The 19,728-nt window shown below is 34.5% G+C and overlaps 1 protein-coding gene across 1 annotated transcript in view; it reads right to left on the bottom strand.

Moving 5' to 3' along the window:
• Positions 1-19,728, bottom strand: part of grm8b (glutamate receptor, metabotropic 8b) — a 226,037-nt gene that overhangs the window by 72,336 nt on the left and 133,973 nt on the right. The window contains exons 4-6 of the mRNA XM_041998236.1: positions 10,662-10,797; positions 5,752-5,906; positions 5,525-5,662 (exon numbers count right to left, since the gene is read on the bottom strand). Of these exons, the coding sequence (XP_041854170.1) occupies positions 5,525-5,662; positions 5,752-5,906; positions 10,662-10,797 (429 nt within the window). The remainder of the gene's footprint in view (positions 1-5,524; positions 5,663-5,751; positions 5,907-10,661; positions 10,798-19,728) is intronic.

Raw genomic sequence — 19,728 nt, 5'->3', positions numbered from 1 at the left:
GCACTGCCAGATATATTGTTTGTGTTTCCTCATTTGTGACTGGCTCTTTATGGGTTTCCTGTGTTGAAAGCAACAATGTGGAACAGACATTTTCTCTTATAATGAAGGTGTTATAACAGACAGCTACAATAGCTGTATAGAAGATTTTTTCCAGCATTTTTTTAAAGGTTTTTGGGACACTGGTGGCTTCTATTTCAGTTATTTGACAGGAAAAATGCAGTATCCTGTGGGATCAACTTTCCCTACCACTAAAGACTCAAACAAAGGGTTGAGGTAAAAGTAAAGGACAGGTTATCATCCCTTCGCAATCACATCCAATGACGCCCAAGACATAATTAACTCTTATTATTATTGTTATGTGTATTTTTTCCCACTAATGGTGACACTGTGTACAATTACAAATGACTGCAATTTAACAAATTATAATCCAAGCCAGTGTTGGCCCTGTGAAGGAGGGTCCAGGGTGATCCCTGCATGTGGCTTGCTATAAACTGGGATGGGCTCCAGCTTCCCCGCGACCCTGAACTGAACTAGTGGAAAAGAAAATGAATGAATTTGAGCCAAGATCAGTATAAAATGAGATTAAACTATAATAATTGTTGTTTGGTGGCTTATATTAGCGCTTGAGTCATATGAAAAAGAAAGGAACCCCTCTTTCAGTTTTAAGGTTTCATGTATCAGGACATAAAAATAGAATGGTCCTTTTTTTTTTATTTATGGTCCTTACCAGGTCAAAAACTAAGTAGTTTTATTCCACCCCCCAAAAAACTCTGCTCATGTGTTCTCCTATAACTGTATGTCTGTTTAAAAAGAATAGTGAAGGTCCTGGTAGTTTCCATGAAGATGGAGGTTTTATAGCGAAATATTCACTTTTTCCTATAATAATATCTCAGGCCTCACTTCCCTCTAGATCCTCATGATGGATCAAATGGTGAATTTGGGGAATATCCCTTGATTCTCTTGAATCTGACCAGTGATGGAGGTGTCCTTCATCAATACTGGCTGATGGCTTCCTGATATATTTACCTCTGTCACACCTGTGTTAAAACACCAGTGAAGCTGTTCCTCAGACATGCCTCTCCTGACCACATCACTGTGCTGTAGCCTATGCTTGCTTATTTAGCTGCATGTGGTGCTGTTGTGCTGATAAAAAATTAATACCTATACACAGAAGTAAAACTGTGTCGGGGTTGAGCCCCGGCACATAAGCTGGTGTGACAGGGTGCATTGTGTGATTTTTAGCAATAGGTTTGGTTGTTAGGTTGTAAAAAAAGAGGATAAATTATGTCGATGTACCAAAATGTATGCGTGTGAGAGGAGAATGTATGTGTAAATTAGATTGGATATACGTGTATGTGAGAGCAAAGAACAATTTCCACTGGGTGCGAGTAGGCTGCATTCTGGTTAAGCCATGGCCTCCGCAGCTACTTGCAGCCGTTTTAGTCAGGGGTTTGGTTCACACCGGGCACGCCGCAGCGCGTGTCAGAAGCGCGTTTTCGAGGCTGTCCGCCAAACATACCTGCCGAGTCTATTTTTCATGGTGCGCAAGGCCAGAATGCGTGAAGCTCAGCAGTTCAGATAGGGCCAGACAGGAAATCAGACACAGGAGCAGTATAAAAGCTTCCTGTCATTTTCAAAATAAAAGCTCCTGTCCAGATTTGCGCTGCTGAACCATGTTAACATCAGAGACGGGAGTAAAGGCGTTACTTTTTTTAGTAAGGGTACTCTAACTAATTATTCTTTCCATCGTTACAACACTAAATGGTGCTGCTGCTACAGTGGAGAAGAGGCAGAGTGGGCTGAAACTGGAGAATACACTTAGTAGAATAGCTGCCATGTTGTGTTGTGACCGGGTGCAAGAGAAGTGGCTCCACAACATTTATCGCAGTTTTCACTTCATTTGAACCGGGTGATCAGCTGGGGCGTCAGCTGGATGACCTGCTCAGAACCGACAGCTTGATTGGCCAGAACGCCCCTTTTAACCAAGAACTCAGTCGGTCTTCTGATGAACTTAGAAAATGTTCCAACCTGATAAATAATGCTGATTTGATCAGTAGATAACTTTGCATTATTCTTTTCAGCTGTTTTAGGCAACAAAGTTTTGTTCCAATTATACTAACTGTCCTGTGTTAATTAAGAGACCTCTAATGGACACTGTTGCACTTTGCAGACTACAGCCTGAAAGAAACGTTTGGCTTTATTATTAACTGTTTATTTCACCCTAAAAGACGCATGCCTCATGTTTTGGTAAAGTCTCTTTCCACAGGTAAACGCTTCAACTAGTAACTATAATTAATTAACGTGCCCAGCGCTGGTAAACATGACATCATTTATCGGTCAGGGGGTCTCAGCGGTTTTTCATGGACGACGAAGTGGAGGATCTTGTAATTCCACTTCTCCTGTGATCTCGCGGATCCTGACGGACTGCAGTGGCGGGGGCTCCACATCTGTCTCTCACTCAGCTGGAATGCGGCACACATGTACCCGTTGGAAATTGAGGGTATGAATGTAAGAGTAAAAATAAATGTGTGTGAGAATGAATTATGGCCTGTTCCGTACCTTCATAAACGCTCCTGATTTTCACATCCAGGACTTTTGAAAATGTATTAATTACCAGAAAAATGTTCCAGCTGAAAAGAACTAGTCGCTCTGTTTCCTATTTTTCTTTTTTTTCTAAATTTATGTAAATAACAGAATAAAAGGTTATGACTTAATCTTGTAAGTTTGCTGTATTAAATGTGATGTTCCAGGCTACGTGTCCATGAAATTAACCTGAATAAATTAACTTTTATTTCTGGAGTTTTTACCTCTCAAAGACAACACAATACAGTATCCCTGCCTCTTTTATAAACAAAATCTACTTTTTATTGCTGAATTGTCATTGAAACCATGTAATAAATATCCACATATACGGTATGTATGACACAATACAGACACTCACCGGAACACAGCCTCTTAGCGCTGTAACCTCATATCTGGACAACTCTGAACAGATACCACAAGCATACACTCATAAACCCACACATATGCTGACCAGCTGACTCATCTGTTTGTTTGTGTGATGACTCCAAAGTTTCCTGAACCCAATATGAAGCATCTAACACAATCATTTAAGATGTGTGTCCTGACAGCAGCAGCCCGATCAAAGCTCAGGTAAAGTCTTGCAGCATTATCAGAAAAGCAGCTGGGATGCTGCTGCGTTTTCAGAGCGCTGACGCAGCTCTTTCACTTTGGTCTGCAGCTAAAAGGAGGCTGACGCTCACCTGTATTTACCAAACACCCTCCACAAATCCTCTTTTGCATGTCAGACACGTTTGCAAAGAAACTGGCCCTAAGAGGACCCTTGGATCAGGCAGAATTACATGCAGCTGCAGGAACTCTCCAGTCAGCAGTGTGAGACTTAGCAGGTAGCTGAAAACTGGAGAACAAAAATTCATTTCAGATAACAGTCAGTGGATTACAATGTAAGTTTTGAAGCATTCATTTTTGTCTGCGTTCAACACCCAGAACATTAATCTATACTCTGAGTCTGTACTCTCCTGGTTTAAAGTAAAAACCCTTCTACTCTGATTCAGATGGTCAGTTTAATGTTAAAGTTTTAACTAAAAGACTCCACTTCCCAAACAACTTAAAATCTGTTGCTAAAGTCTTTCTGAAATTGGAGGAAAGTATGTCATGTCTCAACACCAATTAAAGAACAGGAGGTGACACAAAAAGTTAAAGCAGAGAAACATTTTTTGAACAAACGTGAATTTGCTGGTGACAGGGACAATAATCACTGATGTTGTTATTGGTACTATTATTGATATAGTTTTATTTTTGATTACTAAGATTATTATTATTATTATTATTATTATTATTATTGCTGTCATGATTATTGATTGTGATAAACGTCAGCAGGAATATCAGGATGGATGGATGGATGGGTGGGTGGGTGGATGGATGGATGGGTGGGTGGGTGGGTGGATGGATGGATAGGTGGATGGATGGATGGATGGAAGGAGAGGTGGATGGATGGAAGGATGGATGGATGGATGGATGGATAGGTGGATGGATGGATGGATGGATGGGTGGGTGGGTGGGTGGATGGATGGATAGGTGGATGGATGGTGGATGGGTGGGTGGGTGGATGGATGGATGGAAGGATGGATAGATGGATGGATAGGTGGATGGATGGATGGATGGATGGATGGATGGATGGATGGAAGGATGGATGGATGGATGGATGGATGGATGGAAGGATGGATGGATGGATGGATGGATGGATGGATGGATGGAAGGATGGATGGATGGATGGAAGGATGGATGGATGGATGGATGGATGGATGGATGAATGGTGGATGGATGGATGGATGGATAGATGGATGGATGGATGGATGGGTGGATAGGTGGATGGATGGATGGGTGGGTGGGTGGGTGGATGGATGGATAGGTGGATGGATGGATGGATGGATGGAAGGAGAGGTGGATGGATGGAAGGATGGATGGATGGATGGATGGATAGGTGGATGGATGGATGGGTGGGTGGGTGGTTGGATGGATGGATAGGTGGATGGATGGTGGATGGGTGGGTGGGTGGATGGATGGATGGATAGATGGATGGATAGGTGGATAGGTGGATGGATGGATGGATGGATGGATGGATGGATGGATGGATGGAAGGATGGATGGATGGATGTATAGGTGGATGGATGGATGGATGGATGGATGGATGGAAGGATGGATGGATGGATGGATAGGTGGATGGATGGAAGGATGGATGGATGGATGGATGGATGGATGGATGGATGAATGAATGGATGGAAGGATGGATGGATGGATGGATGGATGGATGGATGGATGAATGAATGGATGGAAGGATGGATGGATGGATGGATGGATGGATGGATGGATGGATGGATGGATGGATGGATGGATGGAATATAATGTAGTGGATTGAAACTAGATACTATCCAAAATGCTTAAATTCATAAATACCTTCTCACTGTTTTTCAGACAAGTGTTTTTGTTGTTCGTGAGGAGCATCCTGATGGTTCCTGAAAACTGTTCCATGACAAGACAAGCAGAATCTGTTGAGTGGCAGTCACATATAGTGCAGCCATGCCACCATGGAAAACAGGCCAGTAGAGCTAAACCTCCAGATTTTGTTTCCACAGCAGAAAAAGAGATCTTTTTTTTTTCTTTGTATTTTTACTCACTCATTTTGCCCATATCAGCTGAGAAGAGCTGAGTCAGGGAAAACAGAACCCTGTTTTTGTAGTTTGGAAGATTTCTGACAGCAGAGCTGGAACAAAGTGAATGCTAGAGAACACTTCTGAATTCATGATGAGATGTTTTTGTTTACTTCTTCATTTATTTATTTATTTATTGTAGGGCTATGAGCAAATTAGAGCCCAAATTCACAATCAAGGCTAAAAAACAAACTTTTTTGATGTTAAAACGAAGGTAAATTGGTCATCAGAGAAAAACTGAGAGAAGAAAAGGGTTGCAGGGATAATGAAGTGATCTTTGTTCTGTGTCCTACCTGTGCACTTCTTGGGGCTGCCGGGTCTCTTTCCATGCATCCCCAGCTTGCAGCCAAAGTTTTCCTCCCAGAACTCAGCAAACCAGACGTTTCTCCGATTGTTGGACAGAGAGCGGCTCTTGAAGTAACGGTCAAATGCTGCAAAAGAAGCAAAACGTTATTTCAGTCATGACCTCCTTCAGGTGAGGGAAGGTTTGCTGTGTGACACCCATGACTTCCATTCTCACCGTCCACAGATGTCCTCTTGGGGAGGATGGTGATGGCGCCCTCGGCCACCCGCTCCTGCTGGACCACTGGAGCGATTTTAGAGCCCCAGCTGTCAGAGCCCACCCACAGGAAGTGGCCAGTCAGGTTGTTGCGTTTGGCTGCATCCAGGATTCGCCTTTATGCAACAGATGATGAAATCAAAAATAGAGAGGAAAGTGTCAGTTTTTATGTTTTCCATTCCTTTGCACAGAAATACAACAAGAGATCTAAACTTAACAGAAATAGTAAAGAAATTAGTTTTGGTGGATTATTTCTTTGTTGTAACAGTCCAAATATTATAGTGTCGGAAAGTCATTATTCACCTTTTTTTAAAAAACCACTTTGCCTCAATAAGAAATTTTGACTGGGTTGTTTATAACTTTGCATAGAAAGCAAGGAAATGAGTTTTTGATGGATTATTTCTTCGTTGAAACAAAGCATCTTGGAAATAACCAAGATGGCGGCGCTGGCACATGCAGCTATTTATGTTTATTTTTTGTTTGTGTTTTCACTCGCATTTTTAAGACTGGAAGCCTTAATCCAGTATGGAAGGGTTGACCTGCTGGAACTGGGGAAAAACTACAGTTTTTCTGCATCGCCAAAGCCAGATTTTATTCCACCTGAAGTGCAGCGAATCACAGATGCCCTCATCATCGCCCCTCTGTGGCCGGGAGACAGAGGAGACAATGTAAAGCGCGCGGGGCAAGCAGAACGGGCTGCGTGCTAGACTACACGCTATAATATACAATATAATAAACAATACAATATCACAGGTGGAGGTGGCGGGGCGCACTCTGTTCCATGCCGACCGGGCGGAAGCTTCGGGTAAGACCAGAGGCGGAGGTTTGGTGCTGTGGTGTACAGCTACGAACATCATTGGAACCTTCTGCTCCCCCAGCCTGGATTAACCCAGCTGTGATCATGGCTGGGGACTTTAACCACATGGAATTAAAATTTGTCCTCCCCAAATTCTACAAATACATAAACTTTCTGACAAGAGACTTTAATATACTGGAGCAGGTGTACTATAACATTCCAGGAGCGTACAATGCTGCAGCAGCTCCTCACCTCAGTATGTCAGGTCAAATTTCTGTGGAGTTGATCCCTGCCTTCAGACCTCTGATCTGCAGGACTTAGCCCACCTCCAGAACCATTTAGGTTTGGACTGAGGAGGCTTCCTCAGCCTTACAGGACTGATTTGAGCACACAGACCAGTGTTCAAAGAAGATGCTGATCTGGAGGAACACATGTTGTCAAGTAGCAGAAGTACTGTTCACCCTCCACAGGCAGAGGTGCAGCACCAGCCTCTAACCCTGCAGCTGCACCAAGTCTGGCCAGACGCATTGCAAGCGACCCACCCACCTGGGCAATGCACCGTTTATACCGCTTCCATCAGGAAAGTGTTACAGGAACATTAAAACCACCACAAAATGATGCCTCTTCCCCAGAGCTGTGAAAGAAATAGCCAGGCTGTACTTCAATGCTTACACAAGACTCCTCAATATTTTGTTACCCTTGCTAATGATAAAAAAGATCTTGAATCGTGAAGATTGAATTGAATTAAATCTTATATTGCTGGAAAGCAGTAAGTGTAAGACTTTTTTGCTAAGAAGCATTGTTATAATAAAGAAAAAATCTTCCAAACACTTATTTCCTCATTTTTTTCTGCAAAATCTATGACCATACTAACATGCTGATGTGAAAAAAACTGAGAATGTTGACAGCTTTAAAGGTTTCTTTTCCCCATAAAGATCCAAATTTTCATGAAAAGCTCTTTTAGTTCTGTGATATTTCCATATTAGAAACATTGGAGGTGATGAGAGGTTTCATCCTTTACAGCCTCACGCTCTTCCCCTCGTCTCTGTGAGGTCTCGGGATAAGTGATTTGTGAATGTGTGATTCAGAGCTGCAGATTCACATCAGCTGTAACACTGCTCGACTTTGTGAGCAGGTTTCTGATTACGTATCTGATAAGATTCTGATAAGTGTGAATGAGTGCAAGAGAGACCTTCACAGTACAGACACTTTATTAGAAACCTGCGATAAAAACTTAACTTCCAGCTTCATGAACTGCTTATTACATTTGAATTGTAACTGAACTGAGATTAACTGAATAGCTGTGAATATTCCGATTTAAATTTTTAATCACTTGACAGCCCTAAAACACACACACACACACACACACACACACACACACACACACACACACACACATATATATATATATATATATATCTTAACTGATTCATTTGGAAAACAGCCCTCTGTCTTGTCTGACCTATAGAAAACTGCAGTTGACACGTTATGCCTATTTTGGAGAGTAGTGGATTTCTCCTTTAACCCTGATGAATGACAATGTTTGGAATTCTCCTGATGCTGGACTTTATAAACATCAACATAAGCTAGTGTGAAAGAGAACTTTAGTTTTACTTGAATAAAAGTTTAAAGCACACTGGCTCTGCAGAGAAGACAGTCTATAGAACTGTGCAGCCCAGCTGTAGGATACAGTGTAAAACCATCAATTTTTGTTATCATAGCTCAGAACACTGAGGATGCCTCTGCTGGAAAAGAAAAAGGATCAAATCATCTTATTTTTAACCATTGTACCCCGAAGGGGGAGGAAAAAAAGAGTAATTTAAACATGAAACAAATTTAAACAAAAAAAACATCACAAAACACATCCTGTTCATGATGGATGGTTAAAAAAAAATCCCCCCAAATCCCTCATTTTTTAACCTCTGTTCCAATGCAGCAACCACTGAAAGACTTCAGTCCGAGCAGAAGTCATATAAAAGGTCTTTGTAAATAAAATGCAGTGCAATATCTGCTGAATTTGATAAAAAACTTACACAGACTTTAGCTATAAAACGATATAAGTTGGATGAATTTTTTTCAGTTCCCCACTCATGATTTTCTTCTTGAAGAAGCTCAGAAGTTTAGGTCCTGCAAAAAGGTATTTCTTCCTGAGAGTTTTCCTCTTCCTATGGCAGCCTGACCCCCAGTTTACCCCGGGTGTATATGCACCAGGTTATAGCAGCGGCCTCCGCAGCTATTTGTGGCCATTTTGGTCAATTGTTTGGTTCAGACCAGGCGCGGTGAGGCGTGTGTGTCAGAAGCGTCCCAGAAGCACCACGTGGAAAAATCTAGAAGGCATTAGGGGTGCGTGTAGCTAGCTACCTAGCACGTAGCATTGTGAGCTAAACATACGTGCCGAGTCTATTTTTGACGGAACAAGCATCCAGAACGTGTCAAGCTCAGCAATTCAGTTAGAGGCAAACAAGAAATCAGACACGGGAGCAGTGTGGAAGCATTTGGTAATTTTCAAAATAAAAGCCCCCATGCAGATTTGAGCTGCTGAACCATGAAAACATTATGCCATTAATTGATCAGGATGTCTTAGTGTTTTTTTTTTTTTTTCATCATGAACGACCAGATGGTTATCCTGGAAGTGGAGAATAAAAAGATTCTTCAATTCTCCTGTGATTTCGTGATCTCGCAGATCCGACTGTGCAGACTGCACTCGCGTGTGTTCGCACCTGACACGCCCAGGTGTGGATTGATCCGCCACGGGGTCAGAGCAAAACCGCAGCTCAGCTGGAGCTTCTCTCTTTTAGTTTTTCATTAAATCTGCAGTTAATATTTGAAAAGAATGAGGAAAGTAAGAACAAATGAACATTTTTTTAACAAAACAATGAAATACAATTTACAGTGAAAATAATCAACAACTAGATCCATAAAAGCCATAAATAAGATCAGTCCAGACGTATATGCAAAAACATAAGACTGTCAAATGGCTGTGGATTTTAATTTCACTCTTTTTTTTAAATGCATCCCAGGCAGTTGTGCCTCCTGCCTTTGATTTCTTCCACACCTGTTTACTGCTGCACACCTGTGTTCAATGAGCTGGTCACCCGTCCTGAAGGAAGGCCCTTTGTTTTTGTTTCATCTTTGTCAGAGAAGTCATTTTCTTGTTTGCTATGCCCAGTTATTTTTATGAAAATCATGGCTCTATTGGCCTTTATTTCAGAGTATTCAGCAAGGGGCCTCAGGCCTGGATTCAAACTGAGGGGCTATAGCATCTGTACATGGGGCAGCCACACAACTAGTCGAGCTAAACACCACCATATGCCCAGCTATTTTGTATTGCTCATGCCATAATTATTTTTTCTTTTTCATGCTTCTTTGAGGTTTTAGGAGCTTTGGACTTATCCTGTCCTGTACTCAGGTCCTCTCTTGAGTCTTCAGTACAGTAAACGTGGCAGACTCATCCCCACTGAGGGCAGTAGAGAGGTGGGCACAGCCATAAAAGAACTTCTGTGTCTTAATAACACTTTAGACATTAAGGGAAAAAAAACACTGAAGGCCATAAATAAGTTTATAAATTACATTTGTTTGCTAAACCCTGGTTGTTGGAGATCTCTGCTCTGGATGAACTGTTGCCTGGGAAGAAGAGGCCTCAGCTCCCTACCAGCCCTCACCTCTTGTAACCCACAACCATCCCTGTGAAGTTGACTTCTTTTTATTTGTCTGATCCTGCTCTAAATTCTCTTTCTGGAACTGGAAGCTAGATTAAAATGTGTGATTGACTCCTCATGAGCACTTGCTAGATAGCAGCTGTCATCCCCCCAGTTCCTATTTCTGAAGTGGTCTCTCCAAATCCCAAATGGATTGATGCCAAATTCACACCCTGTCCACATCAACTGACACCTCTGCCATCTAAAAGCCTGTCTAAGCATTCTGATCCAGAGACTGTTTGTGGGTCAGTGTACAACAAAGCTGCATTGGTTCTAGCCCTTTTAACGAGACACAGCTTTATAATCATGTAACCACAGACAGCAAACAGATTATTTCTCTTGCAATAACTTGGAATGTGTAAAGTTAAATATTTTACCGGATATCGTCCTCATTGGCAAACATGATGACAGCACGGGCATTAGGCGTCTCTAGCAGACGGAGGATGATCTTGTCAAACTCTCCAGGTCTCGGCTCCCGAGGGATCTTCAGAGACTGAGCAATGCACACCCCACCTGACACACAGAAAGAGAGGTGCTCAGTATTGATTCTAATATGATAAACAAGGTTTCTTTTATGGTAATTTTGTCAGAGTTGTCCTTTATAAGTTATAAATTCTTGTTTCCCATATCGTTCAGACTCGCATGTCTACAGGGTAGGTGGTCACTGTGTTTTACTTGTCTTTTTACCTGTAATTTTAAAGCAGTCTTGGTCACATGTACACAATATTTCATGAACTGCAATAACACCTGCAGCTGAAATAACCAATATTCAGGCATGCAATTTACATTCTTGGAAACTATAACAAATCTCAGCATGAAGATCACCAGTTCAGTCTGAAATTCAGCTTTTCAGTGGAAAAAAAATACACTGTAAAATCTGTGCTGTTGCAGCTGCTTGCCTTAATGTGGAAAAAAACATTACTTAAGTGTGCAATGATCAATCTATCTTGAATAAATATTAAATACTGTTCAATGAATATAAAATATAAGTCACAAAAAGTCTCCAGTGTCCCGTCTTAAGCTCATTCTCCTGATTCGAGCTTCCAGACTGCTGATGCTGATGGAAGCTAGGAGTGCCTGTCTGATGTGCATGATGCTGAAAAGAGCAGAAAGTAGAGCTTGTTTTCTTCGGGTAGACATAAGTATGTCCAATCAGAACCCTTCCCAACCCCAGATCTTAAGCAGATGTTTTCCTTGTAAACCTCAATTTGGATTACTATTTCCATGTAAACGTGAAAGAGAATATATTAATTCCAAAATTTGTCATTCCGAATAATTAATTCTGAATTTAAAAACATCATGTAACTGTGGCCAATTCTCAAAACAGTGTCAAGAAGAGAAGAAGTGTAATACTGGACATGATGGGTACCACAAACGATCGATCACTAGCACAAGCCAAAGATCCAACCAGCGTTGTGCTAGTTACTGAAGAAAACTAGTTACACTTACTAGTTACTTCATTCAAAACTAATTCAAAAGTTACTTTGTTGATTATTTACACCAAAAAGTAACGTGTTAAAATAAAAGTAACGTGTTACAATTAAAAGTAACATGTTACAATTAAAAGTAACGTGTTACAATAAAAGTAACGTGTTACAATTAAAAGTAACATGTTACAATTAAAAGTAACGTGTTACAATAAAAGTAACGTGTTACAATTAAAAGTAATATGTTACAATTAAAAGTAACGTGTTACAATTAAAAGTAACATGTTACAATTAAAAGTAACGTGGACCAAGTAAAAGTAACTTGTTACAATTAAAAGTAACGTGTACCAATTAAAAGTAACATGTTACAATTAAAAGTAACGTGTACCAATTAAAAGTAACGTGTTACAATTAAAAGTAACGTGTTACAATTAAAAGTAACGTGTTACAATTAAAAGTAACATGTTACAATTAAAAGTAACGTGTTACAATTAAAAGTAACGTGTTACAATTAAAAGTAACATGTTACAAATAAAAGTAACGTGTTACAATTAAAAGTAACATGTTACAATTAAAGGTAACGTGTTACAATTAAAAGTAACATGTTACAATTAAAAGCAACATGTTACAATTAAAAGTAACGTGTTACAATTAAAAGTAACGTGTTACAATTAAAAGTAACGTGTTACAATTAAAAGTAACATGTTACAATTAAAAGTAACGTGTACCAATTAAAAGTAACGTGTACCAATTAAAAGTAATGTTTTACAATTAAAAGTAATGTGTTACAATTAAAAGTAACATGTTACAATTAAAAGTAACGTGTACCAATTAAAAGTAACGTGTTACAATAAAAGTAACGTGTTACAATTAAAAGTAACATGTTACAATTAAAAGTAACGTGTTACAATAAAAGTAACGTGTTACAATTAAAAGTAATATGTTACAATTAAAAGCAACGTGTTACAATTAAAAGTAACGTGTTACAATTAAAAGTAACGTGTTACAATTAAAAGTAACGTGTTACAATAAAAGTAACGTGTTACAATTAAAAGTAATATGTTACAATTAAAAGTAACATGTTACAATTAAAAGCAACATGTTACAATTAAAAGTAACGTGTTACAATTAAAAGTAACGTGTTACAATTAAAAGTAACGTGTTACAATTAAAAGTAACATGTTACAATTAAAAGTAACGTGTACCAATTAAAAGTAACGTGTACCAATTAAAAGTAATGTTTTACAATTAAAAGTAATGTGTTACAATTAAAAGTAACATGTTACAATTAAAAGTAACGTGTTACAATTAAAAGTAACGTGTACCAATTAAAAGTAACGTGTACCAATTAAAAGTAACGTGTTACAATTAAAAGTAACATGTTACAATTAAAAGTAACGTGTACCAATTAAAAGTAACATGTTACAATTAAAAGTAACATGTTACAATTAAAAGTAACGTGTACCAATTAAATGTAACGTGTTACAATTAAAAGTAACGTGTTACAATTAAAAGTAACATGTTACAATTAAAAGTAACATGTTACAATTAAAAGTAACATGTTACAATTAAAAGTAACTTGTTACAATTAAAAGTAACGTGTACCAATTAAAAGTAACATGTTACAATTAAAAGTAACGTGTACCAATTAAAAGTAACATGTTACAATTAAAAGTAACGTGTTACAATTAAAAGTAACGTGTTACAATTAAAAGTAACGTGTTACAATTAAAAGTAACATGTTACAATTAAAAGTAACGTGTTACAATTAAAAGTAACGTGTTACAATTAAAAGTAACATGTTACAATTAAAAGTAACGTGTTACAATTAAAAGTAACATGTTACAATTAAAAGCAACATGTTACAATTAAAAGTAACGTGTACCAATTAAAAGTAACATGTTACAATTAAAAGTAACATGTTACAATTAAAAGTAACGTGTTACAATTAAAAGTAACATGTTACAATTAAAGGTAACGTGTTACAATTAAAAGTAACATGTTACAATTAAAAGCAACATGTTACAATTAAAAGTAACGTGTTACAATTAAAAGTAACGTGTTACAATTAAAAGTAACGTGTTACAATTAAAAGTAACATGTTACAATTAAAAGTAACGTGTACCAATTAAAAGTAACGTGTACCAATTAAAAGTAATGTTTTACAATTAAAAGTAATGTGTTACAATTAAAAGTAACATGTTACAATTAAAAGTAACGTGTACCAATTAAAAGTAACGTGTTACAATAAAAGTAACGTGTTACAATTAAAAGTAACATGTTACAATTAAAAGTAACGTGTTACAATAAAAGTAACGTGTTACAATTAAAAGTAATATGTTACAATTAAAAGCAACGTGTTACAATTAAAAGTAACGTGTTACAATTAAAAGTAACATGTTACAATTAAAAGTAACGTGTTACAATAAAAGTAACGTGTTACAATTAAAAGTAATATGTTACAATTAAAAGTAATATGTTACAATTAAAAGTAACATGTTACAATTAAAAGTAACGTGTTACAATTAAAAGTTACGAGTTAAAATTAAAAGTAACATGTTACAATTAAAAGTAACATGTTACAATTAAAAGTAACGTGTACCAATTAAAAGTAACGTGTTACAATTAAAAGTAACGTGTACCAATTAAAAGTAACGTGTACCAATTAAAAGTAACGTGTTATAATTAAAAGTAACATGTTACAATTAAAAGTAACTATTACAATTAAAAGTAACATGTTACAATTAAAAGTAACGTGTACCAATTAAAAGTAACATGTTACAATTAAAAGTAACATGTTACAATTAAAAGTAACGTGTACCAATTAAATGTAACGTGTTACAATTAAAAGTAACGTGTTACAATTAAAAGTAACATGTTACAATTAAAAGTAACGTGTACCAATTAAAAGTAACGTGTTACAATAAAAGTAACGTGTTACAATTAAAAGTAACATGTTACAATTAAAAGTAACGTGTTACAATAAAAGTAACGTGTTACAATTAAAAGTAATATGTTACAATTAAAAGCAACGTGTTACAATTAAAAGTAACGTGTTACAATTAAAAGTAACATGTTACAATTAAAAGTAACGTGTTACAATAAAAGTAACGTGTTACAATTAAAAGTAATATGTTACAATTAAAAGTAACATGTTACAATTAAAAGCAACATGTTACAATTAAAAGTAACGTGTTACAATTAAAAGTAACGTGTTACAATTAAAAGTAACGTGTTACAATTAAAAGTAACATGTTACAATTAAAAGTAACGTGTACCAATTAAAAGTAACGTGTACCAATTAAAAGTAATGTTTTACAATTAAAAGTAATGTGTTACAATTAAAAGTAACATGTTACAATTAAAAGTAACGTGTTACAATTAAAAGTAACGTGTACCAATTAAAAGTAACGTGTACCAATTAAAAGTAACGTGTTACAATTAAAAGTAACATGTTACAATTAAAAGTAACGTGTACCAATTAAAAGTAACATGTTACAATTAAAAGTAACATGTTACAATTAAAAGTAACGTGTACCAATTAAATGTAACGTGTTACAATTAAAAGTAACGTGTTACAATTAAAAGTAACATGTTACAATTAAAAGTAACATGTTACAATTAAAAGTAACATGTTACAATTAAAAGTAACGTGGACCAAGTAAAAGTAACTTGTTACAATTAAAAGTAACGTGTACCAATTAAAAGTAACATGTTACAATTAAAAGTAACGTGTACCAATTAAAAGTAACATGTTACAATTAAAAGTAACGTGTTACAATTAAAAGTAACGTGTTACAATTAAAAGTAACATGTTACAATTAAAAGTAACGTGTTACAATTAAAAGTAACGTGTTACAATTAAAAGTAACATGTTACAATTAAAAGTAACGTGTTACAATTAAAAGTAACATGTTACAATTAAAAGCAACATGTTACAATTAAAAGTAACGTGTACCAATTAAAAGTAACATGTTACAATTAAAAGTAACATGTTACAATTAAAAGTAACGTGTTACAATTAAAAGTAACGTGTTACAATTAAAAGTAACGTGTTACAATTAAAAGTAACATGTTACAATTAAAAGTAACGTGTACCAATTAAAAGTAACGTGTACCAATTAAAAGTAATGTTTTACAATTAAAAGTAATGTGTTACAATTAAAAGTAACATGTTACAATTAAAAGTAACGTGTACCAATTAAAAGTAACGTGTTACAATAAAAGTAACGTGTTACAATTAAAAGTAACATGTTACAATTAAAAGTAACGTGTTACAATAAAAGTAACGTGTTACAATTAAAAGTAATATGTTACAATTAAAAGCAACGTGTTACAATTAAAAGTAACGTGTTACAATTAAAAGTAACATGTTACAATTAAAAGTAACGTGTTACAATAAAAGTAACGTGTTACAATTAAAAGTAATATGTTACAATTAAAAGTAATATGTTACAATTAAAAGTAACATGTTACAATTAAAAGTAACGTGTTACAATTAAAAGTTACGAGTTAAAATTAACAGTAACATGTTACAATTAAAAGTAACATGTTACAATTAAAAGTAACGTGTACCAATTAAAAGTAACGTGTTACAATTAAAAGTAACGTGTACCAATTAAAAGTAACGTGTACCAATTAAAAGTAACGTGTTATAATTAAAAGTAACATGTTACAATTAAAAGTAACTATTACAATTAAAAGTAACATGTTACAATTAAAAGTAACGTGTACCAATTAAAAGTAACATGTTACAATTAAAAGTAACATGTTACAATTAAAAGTAACGTGTACCAATTAAATGTAACGTGTTACAATTAAAAGTAACGTGTTACAATTAAAAGTAACATGTTACAATTAAAAGTAACGTGTACCAATTAAAAGTAACTTGTTACAATTAAAAGTAACGTGTACCAATTAAAAGTAACGTGTACCAATTAAAAGTAACGTGTTACAATTAAAAGTAACGTGTTACAATTAAAAGTAACGTGTACCAATTAAAAGTAACGTGTTACAATTAAAAGTAACGTGTTACAATTAAAAGTAACATGTTACAATGAAAAGTAACTATTACAATTAAAAGTAACATGTTACAATTAAAAGTAACGTGTTACAATTAAAAGCAACATGTTACAATTAAAAGTAACGTGTTACAATTAAAAGTAACGTGTTACAATTAAAAGTAACGTGTTACAATTAAAAGTAACATGTTACAATTAAAAGTAACGTGTACCAATTAAAAGTAACGTGTACCAATTAAAAGTAATGTTTTACAATTAAAAGTAATGTGTTACAATTAAAAGTAACATGTTACAATTAAAAGTAACGTGTACCAATTAAAAGTAACGTGTTACAATAAAAGTAACGTGTTACAATTAAAAGTAACATGTTACAATTAAAAGTAACGTGTTACAATAAAAGTAACGTGTTACAATTAAAAGTAATATGTTACAATTAAAAGCAACGTGTTACAATTAAAAGTAACGTGTTACAATTAAAAGTAACATGTTACAATTAAAAGTAACGTGTTACAATAAAAGTAACGTGTTACAATTAAAAGTAATATGTTACAATTAAAAGTAATATGTTACAATTAAAAGTAACATGTTACAATTAAAAGTAACGTGTTACAATTAAAAGTTACGAGTTAAAATTAAAAGTAACATGTTACAATTAAAAGTAACATGTTACAATTAAAAGTAACGTGTACCAATTAAAAGTAACGTGTTACAATTAAAAGTAACGTGTACCAATTAAAAGTAACGTGTACCAATTAAAAGTAACGTGTTATAATTAAAAGTAACATGTTACAATTAAAAGTAACTATTACAATTAAAAGTAACATGTTACAATTAAAAGTAACGTGTACCAATTAAAAGTAACATGTTACAATTAAAAGTAACATGTTACAATTAAAAGTAACGTGTACCAATTAAATGTAACGTGTTACAATTAAAAGTAACGTGTTACAATTAAAAGTAACATGTTACAATTAAAAGTAACGTGTACCAATTAAAAGTAACGTGTTACAATAAAAGTAACGTGTTACAATTAAAAGTAACTTGTTACAATTAAAAGTAACGTGTACCAATTAAAAGTAACGTGTACCAATTAAAAGTAACGTGTTACAATTAAAAGTAACGTGTACCAATTAAAAGTAACGTGTACCAATTAAAAGTAACGTGTTACAATTAAAAGTAACATGTTACAATTAAAAGTAACTATTACAATTAAAAGTAACATGTTACAATTAAAAGTAACTTGTACCAATTAAAAGTAACATGTTACAATTAAAAGTAACATGTTACAATTAAAAGTAACATGTTACAATTAAAAGTAACGTGTACCAAGTAAAAGTAACTTGTTACAATTAAAAGTAACGTGTACCAATTAAAAGTAACGTGTACCAATTAAAAGTAACATGTTACAATTAAAAGTAACGTGTTACAATTAAAAGTAACATGTTACAATTAAAAGTAACGTGTACCAACTAAAAGTAACGTGTACCAATTAAAAGTAACGTGTTACAATTAAAAGTAACATGTCACAATTAAAAGTAACGTGTTACAATAAAAGTAACGTGTTACAATTAAAAGTAATATGTTACAATTAAAAGTAAGATGTTACAATTAAAAGTAACGTGTTACAATTAAAAGTAACATGTTACAATTAAAAGTAACGTGTACCAAGTAAAAGTAACTTGTTACAATTAAAAGTAACGTGTACCAATTAAAAGTAACGTGTACCAATTAAAAGTAACGTGTTACAATTAAAAGTAACGTGTACCAATTAAAAGTAACGTGTACCAATTAAAAGTAACGTGTTACAATTAAAAGTAACATGTTACAATTAAAAGTAACTATTACAATTAAAAGTAACATGTTACAATTAAAAGTAACGTGTACCAATTAAAAGTAACATGTTACAATTAAAAGTAACATGTTACAATTAAAAGTAACGTGTACCAATTAAATGTAACGTGTTACAATTAAAAGTAACATGTTACAATTAAAAGTAACTATTACAATTAAAAGTAACATGTTACAATTAAAAGTAACGTGTACCAATTAAAAGTAACATGTTACAATTAAAAGTAACATGTTACAATTAAAAGTAACGTGTACCAATTAAATGTAACGTGTTACAATTAAAAGTAACATGTTACAATTAAAAGTAACATGTTACAATTGAAAGTAACATGTTACAATTAAAAGTAACTTGTTACAATTAAAAGTAACGTGTACCAATTAAAAGTAACGTGTACCAATTAAAAGTAACATGTTACAATTAAAAGTAACGTGTACCAATTAAAAGTAACGTGTACCAATTAAAAGTAATGTGTTACAATTAAAAGTAACATGTTACAATTAAAAGTAACGTGTACCAATTAAAAGTAACGTGTACCAATTAAAAGTAACGTGTTACAATGAAAAGTAACATGTTACAATTAAAAGTAACGTGTTACAATAAAAGTAACGTGTTACAATTAAAAGTAATATGTTACAATTAAAAGTAACATGTTACAATTAAAAGTAACATGTTACAATTAAAAGTAACATGTTACAATTAAAAGTAACGTGTACCAATTAAAAGTAACGTGTACCAATTAAAAGTAACGTGTTACAATTAAAAGTAACATGTTACAATTAAAAGTAACGTGTTCCAATTAAAAGTAACATGTTACAATTAAAAGTAACGTGTACCAATTAAAAGTAACATGTTACAATTAAAAGTAACATGTTACAATTAAAAGTAACGTGTACCAATTAAAAGTAACGTGTTACAATTAAAAGTAACGTGTTACAATTAAAAGTAACATGTTACAATTAAAAGTAACATGTTACAATTAAAAGTAACGTGTACGAAGTAAAAGTAACTTGTTACAGTTAAAAGTAACGTGTACCAATTAAAAGTAACGTGTACCAATTAAAAGTAACATGTTACAATTAAAAGTAACGTGTACCAATTAAAAGTAACATGTTACAATTAAAAGTAACGTGTTACAATTAAAAGTAAC

Source organism: Melanotaenia boesemani, chromosome 10 (genome assembly GCF_017639745.1).
Source record: "Melanotaenia boesemani isolate fMelBoe1 chromosome 10, fMelBoe1.pri, whole genome shotgun sequence".
NCBI lineage: Eukaryota > Metazoa > Chordata > Actinopteri > Atheriniformes > Melanotaeniidae > Melanotaenia > Melanotaenia boesemani.
Note: the sequence above shows the minus strand (reverse complement) of the source record. Positions and strands in the feature narration are given on the sequence as shown.